The sequence below is a fragment of the Heterocephalus glaber genome, unplaced genomic scaffold, assembly GCF_053883595.1.
Source record: "Heterocephalus glaber isolate CG9 unplaced genomic scaffold, H.glaber_assembly_v1.0 deba00001504, whole genome shotgun sequence".
In the NCBI taxonomy this organism is placed as follows: Eukaryota; Metazoa; Chordata; class Mammalia; order Rodentia; family Bathyergidae; genus Heterocephalus; species Heterocephalus glaber.
In genome coordinates, this window is record NW_028258324.1 from 14,370,243 (window position 1) to 14,390,257 (window position 20,015).

The 20,015-nt window shown below is 43.4% G+C and overlaps 1 protein-coding gene across 14 annotated transcripts in view; it reads right to left on the reverse strand.

Annotated features, from left to right (window-relative positions):
- Dzip1l (DAZ interacting zinc finger protein 1 like) overlaps positions 1–20,015 on the reverse strand; it is a 51,359-nt gene that overhangs the window by 20,189 nt on the left and 11,155 nt on the right. For 5 of the 14 annotated variants that reach the window (XM_013070811.3, XM_021247859.2, XM_021247833.2 and 2 more), the window contains 7 exons: positions 13,290–13,871; positions 10,154–10,238; positions 7,607–7,728; positions 6,705–6,866; positions 3,654–3,782; positions 2,029–2,091; positions 853–993 (listed from right to left, as the gene is read on the reverse strand). In XM_013070811.3, the coding sequence (XP_012926265.1) occupies positions 853–993; positions 2,029–2,091; positions 3,654–3,782; positions 6,705–6,866; positions 7,607–7,728; positions 10,154–10,238; positions 13,290–13,790 (1,203 nt within the window). In that variant the 5' untranslated portion in view covers positions 13,791–13,871. Of the gene's footprint in view, positions 1–852; positions 994–2,028; positions 2,092–3,653; positions 3,783–6,704; positions 6,867–7,606; positions 7,729–10,153; positions 10,239–13,289; positions 13,872–18,071; positions 19,359–20,015 lie in introns of those variants that run through there. The other 9 variants (XR_002390801.2, XM_021247817.2, XM_021247776.2 and 6 more) reach the window with 7 other exon arrangements.

Consider the following 20,015-nt stretch of genomic DNA (forward strand, 5'->3'; position numbering starts at 1 on the left):
CTGGGGGCAGTGGATATACTTGACTGAGCGAAGTAGGATGGCAGAGCAGAAAAGCACAACTAGCAAGGGGCACAGGATCAGAAGACTGAAGTAGACAATGGCTGTGCAGCCCAGAGGAGCTGTGTGGAGGTTGACCTGTGAGATAGGTAGTGTTAGAATAATGGCAAGGCCCCAGGAGGGCCCCAGAGCGGGGAAGAGCTTTCCCATGAACCTGGAAAAGCTCATGGGGGCTGGGGGGAGTGCTGAGCCTGAGATGGGATGAGAATAATCAAGAACAGATGAATTCTAGGAGAGAGGTGCTTATTGAGTAAGCAACTTTTCACCATGCTGGTTTATCTAACAACTTCACCTCAGGCTATTAATTTAGTCTGAGAACACAGTATAAAGAGCACAAACTGTCCATTGGCTTGGGTTGAATCTCACCTCTGTCACTTGTACCATGTTGGGTTTTGTTATTACCCAAGTGCAGATTTGAGCGAGGCACTGGATTTCTCCAGCCTGTTCATTATCCCATCAAGTGAAGATGGGAAAAGTGATGGCTACACCAAAGGGCAGGAGTGGGGCTTTAACGAGCTAATGAACAAAGTATCAACCAAGGGCCAGGCCTCTTACATGGTCTATGTCTTTAGAGTGAACCCAACTGTCAGCTGCCCCTAAGGAAAACAGCACTTCTTCCACCCAGAAGGAGGCATCTACGTCTTCCTCCCTTTGTGCTCCTCATGCTGAGGACTCTTCCCTCCCTTTCAGAGCCTAATAGAACTAGGGCCACTGGGCCCACAAGAATCCAAAACAATCCTCACAGAGAAGAGGCCTACAGGCAGCAGTGGCTGGCTGGTCAGAGGACAGACCTACCTTCTCCTCTTGGGAGGCTATGAGCCTGGCTTGTTCCCGCAGCTGGGCACGGAGGGCATTGATCTGGTGCTGGGACTGGGTGGCTGCCTTCCTCTGATCCTGAGACAGGGAGGCCTGGAGCCTCTCATTCTCCTCCTGTAGCTGGTGGGCATGGGATGGTGGTTAGGCAAATGTCTGCCGAGACCTCTGCAGGGTTCCACTTGGGGCAGGTTAGGGGGTTTCTAGGCCTAGGCAGGGAGCTTTCTAACAAGACTAACTGCCCTCCTATTTGGGCAGATTTTTGAATTGTGCCTAAAAAGAAGTAAGAATGGAATCAGGCCCCTAAGATCGGGAGAGAAAGTGCTATGTCAGATGTGGCTACCCACTGAGGTAGGCTGAGACCATTGAAAAATCACCGGATGCATGTTTCAGGGTAAAAACAAGAAGAAAATGTGTTCACATGCTACCTCTGATATAAGAGCAGATGTAAAATAAGATTATTTTTAACATTTGTATGAAAAACCTCTAGAAGAATACATGAGAAGGGAACACATGTCATTGCCTGTGTGGGAGTGGTAGAGACAGGTGGGAGTGACTGGGTGGGAGTAGGGCCAAGTGGGAGTGACTTGACTCAGTGTACCTTAGTACATTTCCTCTGCTTTTAGAACAAATTTGAATATATTTCCCATTTGAAAATGTTTCATAACTTGGGAACTGTGCATCACTATAACAGAGTGGGGAGCAAGTATCTGCCATGTGTCAATTTCTCGTCATCTTCCAAGCTTTCTGCAGGCAGGTCATGGAGCTCTTGTTACCTGGTTTTCTCCTCAACCTGCCTTCTCAAATTTGTATGGAAGAGTTTTCTTTTCCAGGTGCCTGCTGCCTCCTGGGACATCAGTGAGGTCCATACCACCTGGCTCTTTCTGGGTAAGTTTTCAAAGAGCTCAAACATGAAACCGCCAGATGACTCATCTGAGGCTTAAAGCACAAGAGGGCCTGGAGGAGGCAGCACTGTATAAAGGGCGTTTTGGGTTCAAGTGACAAGGCCCTGCCTCTGGCCAAGGAAACTGCTGGCCAGAGAGCTGCTCCCTTCTATGTATTGATAGGGGCCAGCAGCCAGGCACAGTATCAGCCACAAAATGTCCAACAGTCATGTCTAGCAAGGATAGAGGAGAAAGGAATCATGAGTATAGCTACCTCTCTCCTCTCTGTCACATGCTCTTCCTGCAATTCCTTCAACTTTCTCTTCCATTCTGTTTTCTGAAAAAGATTAACAGCTTATTAAGTGGACCCCTCAAGATATTAATATTATTATAAAGCTACAGAAATTAAAAAGCAATGGCTCATGATTGGGCAGACAGACTAGTGGGACAGAGTAGAAAGCCCAGGCAAAGATAGAAGAAGATGGAAACTCAATTGAGGGACTGGGAAGATAGATGATTGACTAAAGGTGTTTGAACAAGTAGCTTGCTGCCTACAAAAAAATATGAACTGGATCCTTACCCCATATCTTAAACCAAAGTAAATTCTACGTGGGTCAAAGACTTAAATAACAAAAGTAAAGTCATAAAAGCACCAAAAAAAAAAAAAAAAAACACACAAATATAAAGTTTTTTAAATCTCAGAGGAAGGCCATTAAAAAAAGAGGGAGGGGGCTAGGGATGCAGCTCAGCGGTACTTTCCCAGCATGCACAAGGCCCTGGGTTTAATCCCCAGCATCACAAAAAGAAAAAAAGAAAAGACTGATAATTTGATCATCTTGAGCACATAAACATTACTTTTTATGGCCAAATCACAATAATCAAAATTGAAAGACCAATAGAAAACTAAGGAAACTAGAACAACATAGGGCTGAGTTGACACCCACACATTATACAAACTCAAATTGGTAGGAAAAACAAATATGGAAAAATAGGCAAAGATTGTGAAAAGATTTCATAGAAAAACAATGGCAAACCCTTTATAGTTGCCAGACCTGAAGCTCTTTGTCAACCACCTTAGAGAGTAGAGACAGAAACCCAGCATTATCTAGTGACTATGACAGTTGCTTCTCTTTGCCCTGTATCAGTGATGTAACACAACTATAATGGGCCTGAAGCAAGGTTCATCTGGCAGTGGCCAGAGCCAGCCCCGTAAGAGCATATTGTGCACAAGTTTTCCCAGCTTCATTCAGTGACCACTATCACACTGATAGCATAGAATGTGCCACGTGGAAGTATTTACAGCACAGAAACCGGAACATGCTACAAATCAAAGCTTGTTGGCTCCAGGAGCTGATTAATAAATGTCTACCCCTGGATCCATCCCAAATATCTTCAACTCCAGGACACTATCACACTTCCTGAATGATTTTCAACTGGGTTAGAATGAAATGGGCACAAAAGTGTCACATAAAAAATTAATAGGTGGGCCGGGGATTTAGCTCAGTGGTGTCGCCGCCTGCCTCGCAAGCGCAAGGTCCCAAGTTCGATCCCCAGTACCAAAAAAAAAAAAAAATTAATATGTGTTTGTATATATTTTAGAAAAGATCTCAGGAAAATTGGATATTTTACAACAGCTTCACCTGAGAATCTTTTGGGGTTTTTTTGCAGGTACAGGGGATGGAACTCGGGACCTTGTACTTGCCAGGCAGGCAGCAGAACCACTGAGCTAAATCCCCGGCCTGAACTGAGAATCTTATTCTGTTTTCATGCATTGGCACAAAAGCCTGCAAATATAGAGCTTTGATGTCTTTCAACTTTACTGCAAAAGTGACAGGCCTTGCTGTGGATAATAAGGTCCTTGGCTTGCTCCAGGAAGCACAGCATGTAGCATCAGCTCACCTGAATCTCCATCTTCTCTCGCAGGGCCTGGAGCTCTTCTGCCTGCCTGAGTCGCTCCTCGGAGTCCTCATCCCGCAGTGATCCAAGGTGGGATTCCATCACACTGTGGGACTGCAGAGCCTGCAGTTTCTGAAAAGGCCAGGCATCTTTTTATTAGATGAAGATCTAGGCCTGATGTTGACTTTGATACCTTACCTGAAAACAGAGTCAGAAGGGCATACCTTACCTCAACCACAACCCCTACTCATCTTTGATAAACCTATGCACCTGCAAATATTCACACAAATCAACATTTCTAGGGTTCTCCTGAGGGCTCAGCTCTTGCAAAAGTGAAGCAATTTGCCACAGAAGAACAGAATTTAAGAGTGTCCTTTCAATTCCACTTAAATTCTGCTATGCTCAAAACGTCAAATTCCTCCAACTGCTGCCTCATTTCTTCCTCGGTCTGGAATAAGCTGTAGACCAGATGCTTAGAGACCCTCAGGCACAGCAGGCCACTCCCTGAGGTCTCCTGGGCCTTCCTCACAAAAATATCCTGGCTGACACCAGTAAGGACTGGCTTTGCACAGCTCAGAGCCATACCACAATTCCTGATGATTCCTGAGCTATTAACAGTATGTGACCTGAAGGAAAGACACAAAAATGGACCAAAGAGTAGATGCCTTTCCACCTTTCTATGATAGATAGATGTCACTACTGCAGTAACAAAAACAAAACATACCCATACCTATCTTTATTACTGTATGAAATCCATAAGTTCTATTACAACTTCAAGAAACTGCAGCCCAGTATGGTAGCACACATCTGTAATTCCAGCACTCCTTGAGGCTGAGGTAGGAGACTGCAAGCTCAAGCTCAGCCTAGGCAACTTAATGGCTTACCAAAGCCCTGTCTCAAAAAAAAGAAAAAAAATTAAGGGCTGGGGATGTAGCTCAGTGTGAAGACCCAGGGTCCAACCCCCAATGTAGGAAAGAGAGAGAGAAACTACAAGCCCCTGAGTTTGACTTGGGTTTAGTTTTTGCTCACTCTTCTCAGTCACCACTTAAGTAATACTGCGGCCAATGTTAATCACTTCTAAACTCTTTAAATATTTTGATAGTCAAATGCTTTACCAGACATATACTCAACTCAGGGATTCTGATGTGTCTGCCACTTCTGGCTTCTATACTGCTATGACACACCATAGAACTGGTTTTCTTGGGATCACAAACTTTCGAGGTATTTGCATTTCAATTAGAGACTCCTTTGGCAGCTCAGTTTACCTCTATCTAATATAAAGTTCTCTCTTTGGTCAAGCAACTTAACCAAAGTAAGCTCTCAGACTTCTGTATCAGGTGGAAAGTTTTGAGGACAAATATCTCCAAAATGTATTTCACTCTCATTGGCCCTCCTAACATCAAGAATACTTTCCTAAGTTTTGAAGATTGACTATCTTACCGTACTTCTCATAATTGTTCTAAATGGAATCCTACCTGGCTTCCCCACCCCACAGGTTTTTTAAATGAATTAACAAAACCTGGGAATGATGGTGTGGAGTTGGGTGTCAGGCACTGACGTCCACATGATGGAGCAACATCTTGTCTTCCACAGGTCATCTCTGATCCAGTGGGGGAGCATTTAGGTTGGGATGGTGTGGGTCGTGTTATGGTTTATACCTAGACGTTGCCCAAAATTCTCTTGTGCTTTTAGGGCTTTTGGAAGGTGATTGAATTATGGGGCTTACAGGTGACTTACAGTTAGAAGCAGGGGTCCAGTCAGAAGAAGCAGGTCACTGGGGCCCTGACTTGGAAGACTTTACCTCCCTCCCCAGCTCCTCTCTTTGTTCTCTGCTTCCAGGAATATCCTATTACAATTCCCTTTTGAAAAGGTGTCTCTGTGTTTCTTTAGGCAAAATGTGGCTTGATTGTAAGAAACACCATCAAACAGTTAATTTGCAAAGCCACGACTCGCCTTGATGTTGGGAGGACAAGTAAAAGATAAATACATTTTAAGACTAGATTTTTCCTCAAAACTCTCCTCTTGATACAGGCTTACAAGGGAAGATATAATCCAAAGATAACCCTAATAAAATCTTCCTGCATAAATTTGGTAGTAGACCCAGTAGGAGATCTGAGCTTGTGAATTTGAAGAGCTAGGTTCAAATCCCAGCTCCTCCTCTTACTAGCTATGTGACCTGAAGCAAATTATGTGGTCTCAGTTTCATCAACTGTAAAGAAAGAATGTAATAGCAATTTTTTTTTCTTTTTGGTACCAGGGATCAAACTCGGGACCTTGCACTTGTGAGGCAGGCAGGAGAACCACTGAGCTAAATCCCTGGCCCTGTAATAGCTATTTTAAAAAAAAATTTTTTTAAAGTAATAAACTGATGCACCTGCTCCTAGAATATTATGGTCACTTGCTTATTATAAAGATTAAAACTGTATGTAAAGCGCTTTGCACAGAAGCTAGGAAATAGCAAATACAGTCAGCAAGTGTTAGCCATTACATGTGACCTCCGGAGACCCCATGGACCTCATCAGAGTATTGGACACACAGCCAATATTCAGAGAATGTGCACATTCATATATTCAGGAAAAAGTTCATTCATTAAAATTTTGCCTCGTTTCTTGTGCAACAATGAAAACACTTGGCAAAATAGGGTTAATATCTTGGGTGTTCTAACTACGTACCAGATAATGTTAAATGCTGTATATGTGCTAATTAAATATTTCAGCAACCCATCTTACAGGAAAGAAACTGAGGCACAAGCAAGTTAAGCAGCTCACCCAAGGTCTCAAAGCCAGTAAGCAATAGACCACTGTGAGCCTCCCTCAGGCTCTGGCCTCTGGTATCTGGCTTCACAATGTCTTAGATCCAAAAGCAGATGAAATATAACTAGTGCAGACTAAGAAATTAATGTTGAGAACAAATAAAGGGCCAGGAATTTAGCTCAGAGGCAAGCGCAAGGTCATGAGTTCAATTCTGGATACAAGGAAAATAAACAGAAAAGAGAACAAATAAGCAGGTTTTCAACAGAAAGAAAAACTTTGAAAAGCTTTCTATGTTGAGCACCTCTGCTAGGGTAGAGTTCTGGTTGGCAATGGTTTTAAATTCATCCCAAAGTAATTGTTTTAGCTTGTCTATTTCTCCATAAAGCTTGGTCCGCTCATTTTCTTTCCATTCATCAAATTCTTTCTTCACTTCTATTTCCCTCTGACGAGTAATCTCTGTTTCCTTAAAAAAAAAAAAAAAATAGGCGAGAACAATAGAATCATTAATTCCACATTGTAGCAAATATTTGCTGAAGATCTGCTACGGCCCCCTGTCGTGCACAACACTATGGAGACCCAAAAACATTTACCCCATAGTCCCAGTTGCTTGGCCTCAGAGTGGCCCACTTATCTAAATCATACGGTCCCTTGAGGATAAGAATTTGTCTTCTCTTTCCTTATTCCTCACCATGCCTGGCACAGTTGGTGCTCACAGATGCATGCTGAGATGATGAATGGTGGATAGATGAAGGAAAGGGCAGGGAAAACTCATGTATTTTCATTCTACAAACTTTTACTGGACATTTCCTCCAGGCTGGGTTCTGGAGCTTTCAGAATCAGACCCATGCTCTGCCCTCAAAAAGCCAACCAACAATGTAGTACAAGAAGCTGAATTCAAATTCAAATCCCTTCAATGAGTGCTGACTAACACAGGAAACTGCAATTCTCTGCTCCAATTCTCTTTTGGTCACGTAGGTCTGGCAAAATAATTTAATTTTCCTTCCAGACTCCCTAAAATAATTTGCCACATCCAAGAAGGTGGCATTCTGACTCTGGCCCCCAGCTCTGGGAAACCAGCTGGACTTCAAGCCCTGTGGGATCCATGTGCTTGGTAGGCCTAGGTAGCCGTGAGTCTCTCTGACACTTTCATTACCTAAGTTCCTCTTGCTTGCAGTGCTGTGGAAGTATATTCTCCATACCCACCTGGAGCTGGCGCTGCCTCTCGGCCTCCCTCTGGGCTTCCAGCTCCCCTTGGGTCCACTTCAGCTTGGCTCTCAGCTCTTCCAGTAGCTCCTCAGCTGGCCGTTCCTGCTGTTTCTGCTTTCCTGGGGGCAGTGGAAAGACAGAGTGAAAATCAATGGAGCATAGTTTCTTTCTCACTTCTGCAGTCACCTCTGAGTCTGAGACCAGCCTTGCCATGCAGTTTGTTGACACTGGGTAAAGGACTTACCTCCCTGTTCCTCTGCTTCCCCAAACTGCAAAATGGAGATTGTAACAGTGCCCAACTCAGAGGGGTTTTGTGAGGATGAAATGTGATAATACAAAGTGATCAGCACAGTACCTGCCATGACAGCTCAATAAATGTGAACTATTATTAAATTTTTTTTTTTGGTACTAGGGATCAAACTCGGGTCCTTGCACTTGCACAGCAGGTGGCGAAACCACTGAGCTAAATCCCTGGCCCAAATGTGAACTATTATTGTCCTGCCATTTAAAATAAGTATTTTGACAGTACTGACACATAGAAATGCAAAATTCTAGAGTAACAGAAACTGAATGCTAAACAGTGTGTATATCCCAACCATTAATGCAAAGAACATACTTCTGCAGCACTGTAAGCGAAAGGAACTTAAGTAATGAAAACAGCTGTAGCTTTCAAGTCACTCTTCAAAATAATGTAGTATAATTCACATCTACAGTGTTAAGTTTCAAATGAAAAAATAGGGATATGGAAGAAACATTCTAACCAAGGTTACTGCAGGTGTATACCTTAATCTTTAAAAAACATTTTTTGGTAGGGTTTGAATCCAGGGCCTTTGTACTGAGCTACATTCCCAACCTTTTCTTTACTCTGAGTCAGGGTCTCAGTAAGTGGCTAAGTCGCCCAGGCTGGGCTTGAATTTGTGATCCTCCTGCCTCATCCTCTCAGAGTGCTGGGGTAACAGATATGTGCCATCATGCCTAGCTAGTTTTTTTAAATTGACAAACAAAACTGTATATATTTATCATGTACAATGTGTTGTTTTGATCTAGATACACATTGTAGAATAATTAAATCTAGCTAATTACCTCACTTATCATTTTTGTGATAAAAATTTAACATCCTCTCTTAATATAATGAAAACTTTAACATCCTCTCTTAATATCCAAGTTTTGTAAGTCAAAAAATGATTCAGAATGAATTACAAAGCTAAGCTATATGCAGATAAAGCAAGAGTTAAGGGTTAATGAAAAATACATTAATTATTCTCAAATACGTGTTAGTTTTTAAAGTATAAATAATTTCTAGACAGATGGTACTATTATTAAAATTTTAAATCTTTCTTTGATAAAAGATGTGGCTTTTCTCAGTTTACTTTTTGGAAACAATTTTTAGGTGGATAGAAATTATTTTGGTTGAATAAAGTGAGTACAGATTGGTTGAATAAGGTGAGTATAGAATAAGACAAGAAAAACCAGCTACCTGAGAACAAAAAGTCATGAACCTGAATGGCTTTTTAAAATATTTTCCCTCTCCTTACATTAAGGAAATATTAAGAACAATACACAAAGGTTTACATAGGAGAATGTTAATCATCCTGTGCTGTGTAATAGGGAAAATTTTGAGTAACCAATACATATATTCAATGGGAGGACATTGTGAAATAAATTGTGATCGTCACATGATGGAATACTATTCAGCCATTAAAACTCATGTTTTCACAGATGATTTAATGACATTAGAAAATCTAATGTCGTTTCTATATCAGAGCCATATTTTTGTTAGAAAACGACTATTTAAGACATGGAAAACTTGTTTATCCTTAGCCCTCTGTGCAGAATCAACAAGAATTAGATATGTAATGAATGTATAGTAACTAGGTAAGTGATACTGTTTTAAAACTCTTTTTTGAAAAGGGAATTGAAATGATGGAAAATAGAAAAAAGGTTTCTTTAAACTTTTCATACATTTATTTTGTTTTACAGATTTTTCTGTTGAATCTCAAAATGTAGATACCCAGTATGAAAATCTCTTTGTGGGGACAACATAGAGCCTTGCTGCTCATGTTAGAATTTGAAATGATAAGATTAAACAAACTTATTAAGTTATGATAAGTTCAGGTACATAGAAAAGCCAAAGAACTGGTTTGACTGCTCGTTTACCCCATTTAATCTTATTCATAGCTAGCTGCAGAGAACTGCAGATTCACAGAAGGCTGGGAGGTAGGGGCCCCTCAAAGTCTCTCCATCTGACTGTCCCAGTCACAATAAAAGCCACAGAAATTCAGAAACAAAACACTAAGGTTGCATCATGGAAACAGACAAAGCTAAGACTGGCACCTACCTGTTCTCTTCTCCACACAAGTGGTCAAAACTTATCCAGCCCCTTCTGGGGTCTCCTGCCCCTTGGTTAATGATGGGATAGCTCCATCCTCGATTAGATGATGAGAGAAAGCTTGGGTACACATTTGTATAGTGCCCCTGCCCACTGCCCAAGCCCCAGGCCTTTCTACAGTCCCAACAGGGTCCCCAGTTGCTGCCTGGACTCACCACCTTCTGCCATGCCTGCATGCCTGCGTTGGATGTGGCCCCGGAGAAAGGTGGCATTCATGAATGACTTGTCACACAGGTGGCACTGTACAGAGGAGAACAGGGAGTATGGGATTAGATCCTCTGAGGCAGCCTGGGATTTCCCCTTTGTCCAAACTCCCCTTCCCTTTGAACCCCTATATTGCTTTAAAAATAAAGAATTTGGGGGGCTAGAGATGTAGCTCAGTGGTAAAGTAAATGCTTAGAATGTGCAAGGCCTGAGGTTCAATATTCAGCACCACAAAAAAAAAGAAGAAAGAAAAAAGTAAAATATGATTTACTGAGTAAGGCAGTGATGTCAATTCAAAACACTACCACTGTCCTGGGAAACTATAAACACTGACTATTTGATGATACTAAGGAATTTCTATTGATTTTTCAGGGTATGATGATGGTGTTGTGTTTATGTTTAGAAGAGGGAATCCTTGCCTTTTAGAACTACATACTGAAATGTTACAGACATAATCATATGACTAATATGCTTCAAGTCAATCTAGGATTAGGAAAGTAGGAAGGGAAACAGATGCCACGGCACTGGCTACAAGTTGAGAACAGCTGGATTAAGCAGTGTGTAGATGAAGGCTCATTAAATTATTCTCTCTACTTCTGGATATGTTTCAGTTTCCATACTAAAAATTCTTATTTTATACATACTAATCTCAGGGCCAAAGATGTAGCTCAGTGGCAGAACACCTGCCTAGCATGTGCAAGGCTTTGGGTTCTATCCCCAGCACTAATCCCACCAAAAGATCTTGATTTCACCCCAGGGTTCAGAACACCACAGGCAGAGGACAGCAAATAAATAGTGTGTGTAATTCTACCTCTCTCCTAAGGCACTGCAGATGCAGTCCATCTATCCTATCATCTTTTTACAGTCAAACTTCAGAATTAGCACAATTTTGCTAGTTGATCAGAGTAAAAGGGAATTTTATAAAGAGTGATACAATTTCTCTCCCTCTCCTCCTGCTGAGTGGTGGCCCTGAGAGCTGGAACTCAGGCAGTGATCTTAGGCAATGAAGTAGAAGCCACACAATGAGACTAGAAAAGCCACACATAAAGAACTGTGCCCCTAATGACTGCGGTATTACACACCAGCCCTGACTTGCTTACATCCACACTTTGTTAATGAAAGACAGAAATACACTTCTGTCTGGTTTTAACAAATGACCTGAGTTTTTCTGTCACTCACAGTCAAACTTAATCCAAATGGATACAGCAAAGAGAAGCCAGATTCTGGTGACTTCATCTGACTCCTAGGGCAAGCCAAATATGAGTTCCTCCATATCCCCTGGACTTTTCAGTTAAGTTAACCAGTAAATTTCCTCCTGGTATTAACCAGGTTAGGCTGCTGCTTTGCCACTAACTACTGAAAAAGTTCTGACTTTTAAACCACAAACATTATATTGATTACATTATATCAACTACTGCTTCACCACTGTGATTCCTCTGTCCCACTATGATACTGAGATATAAGAATATATATTTGTCCTTCATCCCTGGTTCCCAACAGAGATCCTAATACCCTTGTAATTTCCTGGGCAATAAGAGCAATAACTTCTTCTACAGAAGAAACCAACTAATACTAGTTGGTCTTAGTCCACAGTTCTTGACACAAGAGCTTCTGGGCTCCTTGGACTCTCAGAGGTGACAAGTGTCTTTTGTATCCTTAGGTGACTGATGGCTGGCTGAGGGCCCCTGGATGGCTTTAGGATGCAAGCTTATCACCATAAAGAGCAAGGCAGGATTGGAGGGTTAGAACTTAAGATCCTACTGCCTGAGCTCTAGGGAGGAGAAAGGCACAGATACTGACTTACATAACCAAAGACTTAATCAATTGAGCCTGCATGGCAGAATCTGCATAAAAACCCCCAAAATGGGATTTTTGAGAACTTCCAAGTTGGTGAACACACTGAAGTGTTGGGGCCCACATACTTTGCATGTGCATCTCTTCTACTTGACTATTCTGAGTTGCATCTTTTGTAATAAGCCAGGAATAAAGTAAAGTGTCTTGCTGAGTTCTGTGAGCCATTCTAAGAAATTACTGAACCTGAGAACGGTATCTTGGGTACCTTCGACTTATAACTAGTCAGAGAAGTACAGGAGGCCCAGGGCTCACAACTGGCATCTGAAGTGGAACCAGTCTTATGTTAAAACTGACACTGTCTCCAGGTAAATAGTGTCAGGATTGAATTAAACTGAAAGACACTTGTTAGTTTTGAAGAACTAGTCAGCGTAGAGGGGGAAATCCACATATCTGGTGTCAGACGTTTAGTGAGAAGAAATGGATCACCCATTCACCACCAAACTGTAAATTTCCTGAAAACCTAAACCAGTATGACTTGTGCTTATAGCCTCAGGGCCTGGCACAAGACCTGGAAACCATGGCAATTTATTAAAGGGCAAATGCCCCTAACTGTATTAGTCACTTTCTTATTGCTGGGACAAAATATCTGACACCCATAATGTAGAAGAAGAAAAGTTTATTTTGGCTCATAGTTGGCTGGCTCCAGGGAGGGAAAGGATGGCAGAGGAAGGGGATGGCAGAGAAATACTGCTCAACCCATAGCATCCAGGAAGCAGAGAAGGGAGGAGCCAGACAAAAATACACCCTTCCAGGTCACATCCCCAGTGACCCACCTCTTCCAACCAGGCCCCTAATAGCACATTCAGTACCTCTATGATCCAATCACCTTTTAAAAGCTCCAGCTCTGAACCTGAGACTTTTGGGGGACATTTTAGATTTAAAACATAACACTAATCCATACTTTTTTATTGAAATAGACTCAAATACTCAAATGCTACACTTGTTAGAATGGTGGAGTCATTTTTCCAAAATGGGCTTGACTCCACTATTGCCTAACCATACATTGATTCTACACTACAGAGAGAGAGAGAGAGAGAGAGAGAGAGAGAGAGAGAGAGAGAACCTGATCAGACCTCTCAGCTCTGACTATACACAGCATCTCTAAAACCTGCTCCTAACCAGTGAGAATGGTCCAGAGCAGCCTTGTGAATGACTCAGGGTGGTGCTGGCTAGATAGTCTGCTAGCTGGGGTGCGTGGCCCTCCACTTTCCCCACCCTGCAGAGATTGCTCACCACATGGTAGTTGTGGGCGCCTGTCTGCATTAGCAGCTGCTGTAGGGTGCTGATCATCTTTCGACGCCGGCGGCTCTCCTCCCGTACGCCCTTGAGCTCATCAGCCTGGCGGCCCAGCTCCTGCTGGCCACGCTGCTGCTGGCCCAGGCTGGCCTGCAGCCGTGCCTCCAGCTGGGTGACGATGGCACTCAGGCAATCCTGGCAGTGCAGTAGGTACTCAATGATAAGCTGTGCCAGGCGCAGCACCTTGAGCAGCACCGGGTCCACAGGGTGCCCACAGCGGCTGCACACCTCCTGATTCAAGTTGCAGAAGGTAACACCAGCAATGTTCTCCTGCAGAGTGGCCACATCCAGCTCCTGGGCTACACGGTCCACATCCAAAGCACTAATGCGCCTCCAGTCTATGCTCTCACGGCGAGGCTGGAATTTGAAGGTGGGGAGTGTGCAGGTCCCAAAGAGTGGGCTGCTGAGGCCCTCAGCAGTGACAGCTGGGGGTTGCATGGGTGAGAGAAGCCCTGGGCTGACTACTGGGGTAGGGTGCCACCCAGGCCACGGCAGCTGGCCAAAGAGCTGGAAGAGGGCCTGGAAAATGAGAAGAGAGTCAATTAGGCCAGGTACATGTGACTGCATGGACTGTACACCCTAAGAAGGGCAAGGCAAGGTGAGGTGCCTAGCCAGTAGTTGCAGTGTTTGCAGTGTGCACTGCCATGGCCAGAGCTGTGAAAGGAAAGGTTAGGACTTTGCAATCACACAGACATGGATTTGAATCCTCTGCCTTGAGTAAATCCCTTCCCTTTAAACTTTCTGTTATATGGGATTTAGGGAACTCATTCTTGTGGTGAGGAAGGAGGCAGGTGAAGCACTCAGTCTGGGCCAAGTCATATGGTAAGTCCTCAGTGAACCCTTCCAGGCCCACTGCCGGAGTGCCTCACAAAGAACTTTGTGAGGGGAACTGTCAACTGTGTGAGCCCTTCTGCAACTCTAACCCTGCGTTCACCTCAAGATAAAGTCCAACAACTTGCCAACTAGGTAGGGTTGGCCCAACTAATGTTTACCCTATTCATGCCTTCTCTTATAATTACAGGATTCTAGTGGAACATGGGTGGACTACATTTCCCAGCTTCCCCTGCAATAATGTATAACCATGTGACTAAGTTCTCTCTGGTGGAACGGGATGGAAGTGAAATGATGTCCACCTCTGGGGGGGGGGGGGGGGATAAGAGACCTGCCGACCTGCCATGTTTCTCCATAGATGTGCCCAGTATGCAATGGGCTTTTGTGTGTGTGTGTGTGTGTGTGTGCTGGAGATGGAACCCAGTACCTCACATAGGCTAGGTTAGTACTCCACTACTGAGCTACACCTCCCTGCTATGGGCTTTAAAACAACAACAAAGCCTAACAAGACAGAGAAAAGAGTTCTAATTTGTTGCCAAAAGACTTAAATTCTACTCACCACATTCTTAGAAAGCATAGAAATTGTTCTCTCTCTTTGAATAGTAATTTGATAATATCAAGGTAATTTAAAATGAATACTATTTAGTTGAGGATGTACTTCAATGGCAGAGCACTTCCCCAGTATGTGCAAGACCCTAGGTTTGAGCTCAAGCACTGCAATCAATCAATCAATTTTAAAAATAAGTTCTGAAAAAAAGAAGTATAATTACCTTATAAGAAACCCATATGTGCACAGGTGCTTGTGAAAAAATTGTCACTGTAGTACTGTTTATAAAAATAATATAAGAAAGCAAAGTACAATAGGGGGATACAAATGGTATTTCCACACAGTGAAATACTACACAGCTATTGAAAAGAATAAGGCAGCTTTACATGTACTGATACAGAATAATAATCTCATATGTATATATAGACATACATACTTTCATTTCTGTGTTAAAGAAATACTACAAGGTATGATCAAAAAATGTGGTGAATGTTTAAAGATTTTTTTTTCTTTTTTTAGTATAGTAAAAAAAAATTTAATTACTATAGTAAAAGACACATTGCCATCAATCTGCCTCAAAATACACCCTTCCTTCAACACACTTACCCCATCATTCTTTCCACTTTCTGAAGCAGTACTAGAAGTCTTCTTTCATGAGTATCTTTATAGTTGTGTGTCATGGCTGCCTCAATGTCCTAAAGTGATTCAAAATGTTTCCCTTTTGTGGTTGTTTTGACTTTGCGGAAGAGCCAGAAGTCACACAGTGCTGGATCCAGTGAAAAAGGAGGCTGAAGACATACTGTAATGTTTTTACAAGCCTGCATTTCCATTGAATGGTACTCAGCAGCAGCCTTCACCATGTTTTTGACCACACATCATAAAGACACTCACAAAAGAAAACTTTCAGAACTGCTTTAGAAAAGAAATCTACAAAAATGGCAGAGTGGTGAGCAGCAGCAATTCAGTCTCTCCAAGATTCAGAATCCAGACACTGGAAAATAGTAATTTGAGGAAGAAAGAAAAGAGAGAGAGAGAAGTACCCCAGGAAGGGAACTGACAGGAAAATTGAAAGCTACAGAGAAGTTGAAGAGACAGACCACAATGCAAAGGGAATAAAACAGTCTGGACTTTCTCCCTGGTCTGACTGCTGAAGTGAGGTGAACACTGGGGGCTCTAGGGGACTCCAGGGAGGAATCGGGTAGACAGAGCTGGTGGTGGACTGGGCTGGCAATTATTGAGACAGTGTGAGGTTTTGTTCAACAGGAGTCCTTCCACACAGCAGGTGACAGGTGGGGCCTGATCCCAGTGCAAGCACCTGCCGTAACACAGGAGAGAGAGTGCAGAGTTGGGTGCCATTTGAAGAAATGGTTGAGTGTTTGAATTTCAGACTCAGGATGGCTGTCAGAAGGCTTAGCTTCAGGGTTCCTAGTGTTACCCTCTCACAGTGACTGGGTGAGAGACAGCTGGGGGAGACAGCTGCAGATAGGGACCAGGGTGGAAAGAGACTCCCTGATTTAAACACCACATATTTTGATCACCCCTTGTATATTAATATAATCATATTTAATAACTCACAAAAATCATATATATATCTCACATTAGAATGGGTGTCTATGAGAGAGGAGGGAAATGGGAGTGTGAAATGGAAATAAATAAATGAAGAGATGGAAGAAATATGGGCAGATGGTCAGATAGATAGGTCTCATACAGATCAACAATAATATGGATGATTTGTACCTGTTATAATTATATAAATTATACTCATTTGTTATTCCTACATATGATTCATTTATATCTATGATTTCATAAGCATTGACCATTTCTGGAAAGAGAGATAAAAAACTTCTAGCAATGCCCACCTCTAGGAAATGGAAATGAAGGCTAGAGGACTTCTATTTTTCATTTTCCACCCCTCTATAATATTCAAAGTTTTTCCCACCACCATCATCATCATCTATTGTTTGTTTTTTTAAAACAAACACAAATTTCTGCCCTAGAGGAACGGAGAATGTGACTGAGACAATAAGAGGTACATATTATCCACATTTAATCAAGTTTTTCTAGATTACATGATTCAGATATTCAAGGGTAATCAAAAGCCAGGGAAGACAGATCATTAACCTTATGAGGGAGAAAAGTCTTGAGGGAAGGGGTAGTACTGAGCTCGCAGAGGAGAAGGGCCCCCAGGGAAGGCCTCTGGCCTTGCTGAGCTATCTTCCTCTGTGAAAGACAGTGCCATGCCATCCCTGCGTATTTCACAGGGCACTATGAGAAAAACAGGAGAGATGAGTAAAACTACTGGCACATTCAGGAAGTGCTACATGCAAATGCCAAGTACAAGCTTATGGTAGATGCAGTATTATTATTCCCATTTCACAAACAAGAAAACTGGTGTTTGGAGGGGTTAAGTGGCCAGTTGCAGCCACAGAGACCAGAGTTGGGGTGCAGTTATACAAGCATCTGTTTCCAAGGCTTGTGAACTTTGAACTACGCATGATGCTTGGGACTATTCCTTCTAAACCCTTACTTTGATTAGAGTATCACACCTTTCCCCTCAAACTCTCAATTTATTCATTTACTCACTCCCCCCTCATTTCAAGTAAGCCTACTTGGGCCCAGATAGGCACCAGGCATTAAGGCCACCCATGTGTATTAGCCACACACTGCTCCTCACTGTGGAGCTCAATGTATCTCCTTGTAGGCACAGTATAAAGTGCAAAGCTCTTAGCCTGGTCTTAAGACTGCTCACAGGGCACCATGGGCCCACTTTTGCAGTTCCAGCTCACATCCTCCCTTTCTTAGACACACTTCCCCCAACATGCCCTCCAAAAGTAAAACCATCCAGACATAAGCACCCTCACCATAGCCATAAAAAAAACCAGTGGTAACAGATCAGATCTGAAATGTCCCCCAAAAGTTTCATGTGTTCAGAGGCGGGGCTTCTGGAATGCTACTGAATCATGGGGGTGCTTATGCACCGGGAGATTGCTCCATTGGAGTTCACAGCTGAATGTGCTGATAAGAGGTGGGGCTCAGTTGGAGGAAGCACACTTTGGAGGGTGTATCTGTCGCTCTTTCCTCTCTCTGCTTCCTGGCTGCCATGGGTTAAGCAGGTTAAGCAGCTTTCCTGTGTCATCCCTTTCCACCATGCCATTTCTGCCTTGGAGCCAGCCAGTCATGGATTGAAACCTCTGAAATCATGAGCCAAAATAAACCTCTCCTCCTTAAACTGTGGGTTTCAGGTACTTTGTCCCAGCAACAGAAAAGTAATCAATACACCAACACATTTCTACTCTACCTAATGTGTCCAGTTATGAAAAGAAAAACTGCCATGTACTCACCATGCTTAACTCCACAAGCTACCACAGCACCACGGGAGCCTCAGAGACAAATGCTCACAACAAGCTGTCCCTCAGAGCAACAGCAGGTTACCAGGCATGCTGCGGGCAAGAGTAACAGGACACCAGCCTCCTTTCCTCCCACAGACCAGGAGCTCACATGAGAACTTCACTGTTTAACTATTTAAGCTTTGGTCCCAGGTGTTTGCCAGCAGTCCAATCTCTAATAAGAACTCTCCATCACCAACTCCTTTGGCTCTCCTCCTACCTCTTTGAATGCTCCTCCCAGTTGCCTCCCTGAACAGTGACTATATTTTCACCTTCCAAGTAAAGCAGGGGTGTCAGTACCCCTCTGGCATTCTGCTGTTCACCCACAACCCACTTCTCCCTGCATATTCTATGGTTCAGGTCACAGCTTGAGTTCCAGCCACTCCCAAATCTTTTTCTCTGTCCCTTTGGTCTCTTGGACATTTTGATCCAACCCTTCTATAGTGATTATGCCATAAATTGTAAAACCAAGTTTCAGTAAGGCCAGGAAAGTAACATTAGACACATGAAATGTGCCACACAGGAGAGCGACTTCAGCACCAACTTGATAAGACTCAACTGGTTCCCCAACTTAGTGTACAAGATATAACAGGGCATTGGTTCTCAAAGTATATTCCCTGGATGACACCCTACCGAAGTCCTCAGTAAGACAGAACACACTGAATCAGCCTGCTGCAGACAGGCAGGTCTGCCCACACCCTACCGAGGTCCCGAGTCACGCAGAAGATGCTATATCACCCCGCTGTAGACAGGCAGGTCTGCCCACATGCTACCGAGGTCCCGAGTGGCACAGAAGACGCGGAATCACCCCACTGCAGACAGGCAGCCACCTGGTTCCACACTACAAAGACGCAGAGGACACCAGAACACCAGACCAAGGTACGGAGTCCCGCTGCTCTGGCCCAGAGGTAGGGGCTTCTGAGCCGCCGTCCCACTGCTCCTGGTCCAGAGGAAGGGGCTTCCTGGTCACCATCCCTCCCACTGATCCAAGCCCAGAGGAAAGGGCTTTTGGGCCACCTTCTGTCCCGCTGCTCCTGGCCCAGAGGAAGGGGCTTCTGGGCCACCATCCTTCCCACTGCTCCCGGCCCAGAGGTAGGGGCTTCTGAGCGGCCATCCCACTGCTCCTGGTCCAGAGGAAGGGGTTTCCCGGCCACCATCCCTCCCACTGCTCCCAGCCCACAGGAAAGGGCTTTTGGGTCACCATCCCTACTGCTGCTCCTGGGCCCTGTCCCACCTCTCCCAGCTCAGAGGAGGTAATCCAGGCAGGCGCTAACAGCCCCCCGCCCCAGTCAAAATGAGAAAACACGTAAATAAGTCTCAAAACCAAACTTCCAGATCACCTACAGCAACCCCAAAGGGAAATGAGATAGAACACTCTGATACTCAATGACCTAGACCCAAAAAGGGATCTGGAAAAAATGAAATTAGAAATAATTTCTCAGATAACAGGAGAAATTGTGCCCCTAGTGCAAGACATGATTAATAAATCTGGAGAGGAGCTCAGGAACATGATGGAATCCCAACATAAGAAACAAATGGAATCCATAAAACAGATGCAAATAGATTTCCAAGACATGAAAAACTCCACTGAAAGTCTACACAGCAGAATTAGCCAATGTGAGGACAGAATTTCAGATACAGAAGATAAGATTGCCATTAGTGACCAGGAAAAGAAAAACTGCTTCCAAATTATAAGGAAACATGAGAAATCAATCCAGCAGCTGCTAGATGATGCAAAGAAGAATAACATAAGACTGATTGGGCTCAATGAAGAAACAGGAGAGAGTGGAGATGACATAAAAAAATCTCTTCACAGAAATAATGGCAGAAAACTTCCCAAGCAGGGGAAAAGAGCTTGACATACAGATAAGTGAGGCATGTAGGACTCCAAATAGCCTT